The 2,669-nt window shown below is 61.9% G+C and overlaps 1 protein-coding gene across 1 annotated transcript in view; it reads right to left on the bottom strand.

Moving 5' to 3' along the window:
* PLEKHA6 (pleckstrin homology domain containing A6) overlaps nucleotides 1-2,669 on the bottom strand; it is a 64,589-nt gene that overhangs the window by 21,547 nt on the left and 40,373 nt on the right. The window contains exon 5 of the mRNA XM_031065108.1: nucleotides 477-655. Within this exon, the coding sequence (XP_030920968.1) occupies nucleotides 477-655 (179 nt within the window). The remainder of the gene's footprint in view (nucleotides 1-476; nucleotides 656-2,669) is intronic.

Genomic DNA, 2,669 nt, shown 5'->3' with positions numbered 1-2,669 from the left:
CTTCTCGTGCCTGGGGGTGCCGAGACACCACAGAGGGGTCAGCAAGGCCTGGCAGTGCCCCTGGCCTGGCTGGAAATGCCCTGTCCCTCCCTGAGCCTTGCGGGGTCACTACTTCTCCAATTCCCTTCTCCAGTGTCCCTCACGCCCCCAGAATGTCCCCAGGCATGGAGGGCACCATGTCCCCTGGAGGGCTGGGCAGTGCGGTGGCACTGGGCAAGGACAACACCGTGTCCCCAGGAGATCTGGGCAGTGCGGTGGCACTGGGCACTGACCTCTGGGTCAAGGGGTGGCCAGCAATGCCCTGTCTTTCTGGGGTCACTGCTCCCCCAGTTCCCTTCTCCAGAGTGTTTCTTACACCCCAAAATGTCCCCAGGCAAGGACAGCACCGTGTCCCCAGAAGGGCTGGGCAGTGCGGTGGCACTGGACAAGGACAGCGCCGTGTCCCCAGGAGGGCTGGGCACTGCTCTGGCACTGACCTCTGGCTCGGCGGGATCTGCACGCGGGCGGCCTCGCCCATGGCCTGGATCCAGGACTCCTGCTCCTCCGTGTTCTCGGCGCTGAAGAAGTAGGTGCGGATGCCGGCGTGCTCGGCCTGGGGAGGAGACAGGGGCTGCCCGTTACCCGCCGGCAGCTCCTGCACCCAGCACACCGTCACCTGTGGGGAGGGAGACACAGGCAGGGGGTGAGAGCTCCGCTTCCAGCCTGGCGCCCCATCCCGCTGCTCCAGCAGCGCTCCTTCCCCTCCGTGTGCGGGGGCAAAGCTCTGCAGGCCCCTCGCAGCGGGGTTTTGTACCCCTTGGAGTCACTCACAGGGGTTTTTTGGGATCAACCCCCACCCTCCAAGAGGAGCAGCACCCCAATACTGGATGGCAAAGGGGCCCAGCAAGAGCAGCAGCACCGGAGGAGCATCGTCCATGCAGGGTGAGGGGGAAGGTGGTTTCTCGGCCCAGGAAATATTTTGGGAGGAAAAGGTTCAGTTTTGATCCAAGATGTTGGTGCCTGTTCTCCGCCCAGAATGTGCTGGAAGGAGCCTTTATTTGAGAGAGCCTTTCTGAAGCTTCCACCTTCCCCCTGTGGAAAGGGGTGGGGGAAAGCGAGGAGGAAGAAAAGGGAGGAAGCGGAGTTCTCCTCCTGAAAGGATTTCAAGGGTTCAATCTCTTAAAAAAAAAAAAAAACAAAATAACTAAAACAAAAAAATTAAGTCTGATTAAACCCCTCCCTCGGGTTTCCATCCTCCCCAGAGCATGCAGCCACCGTGCCCAGCTGGGGTCACCTCCTGAGCCCCCCCATGCACTTCTGGAAGCTCTGCAGGCAGAGGAAGAGGGGAAATTGAAGGGATCCATCCCTGGGATTAGCGGGAGCGGGGAGCAGAGCGAGCCCAGGGTCCCTCAGCCTCTGCATGCACCACAAACACGAGAAGGTGGAACACTACCTAGGTGGTGGTGGCTGGGTGCTGGTGTGGTGGTGGCACCAAGAAACCCCTCCTGTCCTGGCATCCTCACCCGCCGAGGGAGGAGGAGGAGGAGGAGGAAACACAGACACGGGGTCAGTGGGAGCAGGGTGGGAACCCCTCTGCCCTTCCCTGGACAAAACTGTTCTCCCAAACCCTGGAGCTGCAGAGTTCGGGGTGTGGGCAGCAGCTTTGAGAGGTTTTCCCTCGTCAGTGCCAGGCAGCAGGGATTTCACAGAATCGTGGAATTAGCGAGGCTGGAAAATCCCCGTGGGATCATCGAGTCCCAGCTGTGCCCGATCCCCACCCTGAGCACTCCAGTGCCCAGTCACTGGGCACCTCCAGGGATGGGCGCTCCAAACCCCCCCGGGCAGCCCCTTCCAGCCCTTTCCATGAGGAAAATCCTGCTGATGTCCAACCTGAGCCTCCCCAGCCCAGCCTGAGGCCGTTCCCTCTCCTCCTGTCCCTGTTCCCTGGGATAAGATCCCAAATCCCCCCGGCTGTGCCCTCCTGGCAGGGAGTTGTGCAGAGCCAGAAATTCCCCCTGAGCCTCCTTTGCTCCAGGCTGAGCCCCTGCCCAGCTCCCTCAGGACTCTCCAAACCCTTCCCTGGACACCCTCAGGTCACAGAAGGTGACACCAGTGTGGGCACAGGCACAGGACAGACCCCATGCCATCCCTCCCCACTAAACCCCACTCAGCTGTGCCTAAATTCAGGTTTAAGAGGGGGCAGCTCCACAAATCCCTCCCTTAGACTGGGAAAAACTCGGGAATGTCCTGTGGGGAGCCCAGCCCTGGCTCTGGACATGGGGAGGGCACACTGGGGTCAACAAGGGAGTGTCACAGTGACCCATGACTGCCAGCAGCTGGGCTGGGGACGGTGTCTGGTGATGCCAAAGGTGCCCAGCGGTGCCAAAAAGCGCCAGGGAAGCTCAGACCCTGCCAGGGATGGATGTGGGGGAGCAGCAGCTGCCATCACCTCTCCCTGCTCCCCTCTCCAGCCCCACAGCAGGCACTGGTGGCACCTGCCAGGCAAGCGGCTCAAACGGGGCTGGAATTGGGGACAGCTCCGAGCCCGGCTCGGGAGGCAGCAGCCGCAGTGGAGAGGGGAAAGCAGGGCAGGGAGAGGGGTGGGAGCACCCAGCAGGGCCCTGCAGAGGGGTGGTGACCTTGGGGACACTGCTGTGTCCCAGATCCAACCCACGGGGGGGGGGGCAACG

The sequence above is a fragment of the Geospiza fortis genome, unplaced genomic scaffold (assembly GCF_000277835.1).
Source record: "Geospiza fortis unplaced genomic scaffold, GeoFor_1.0 scaffold71, whole genome shotgun sequence".
Taxonomy (NCBI): Eukaryota; Metazoa; Chordata; class Aves; order Passeriformes; family Thraupidae; genus Geospiza; species Geospiza fortis.
Note: the sequence above shows the minus strand (reverse complement) of the source record. Positions and strands in the feature narration are given on the sequence as shown.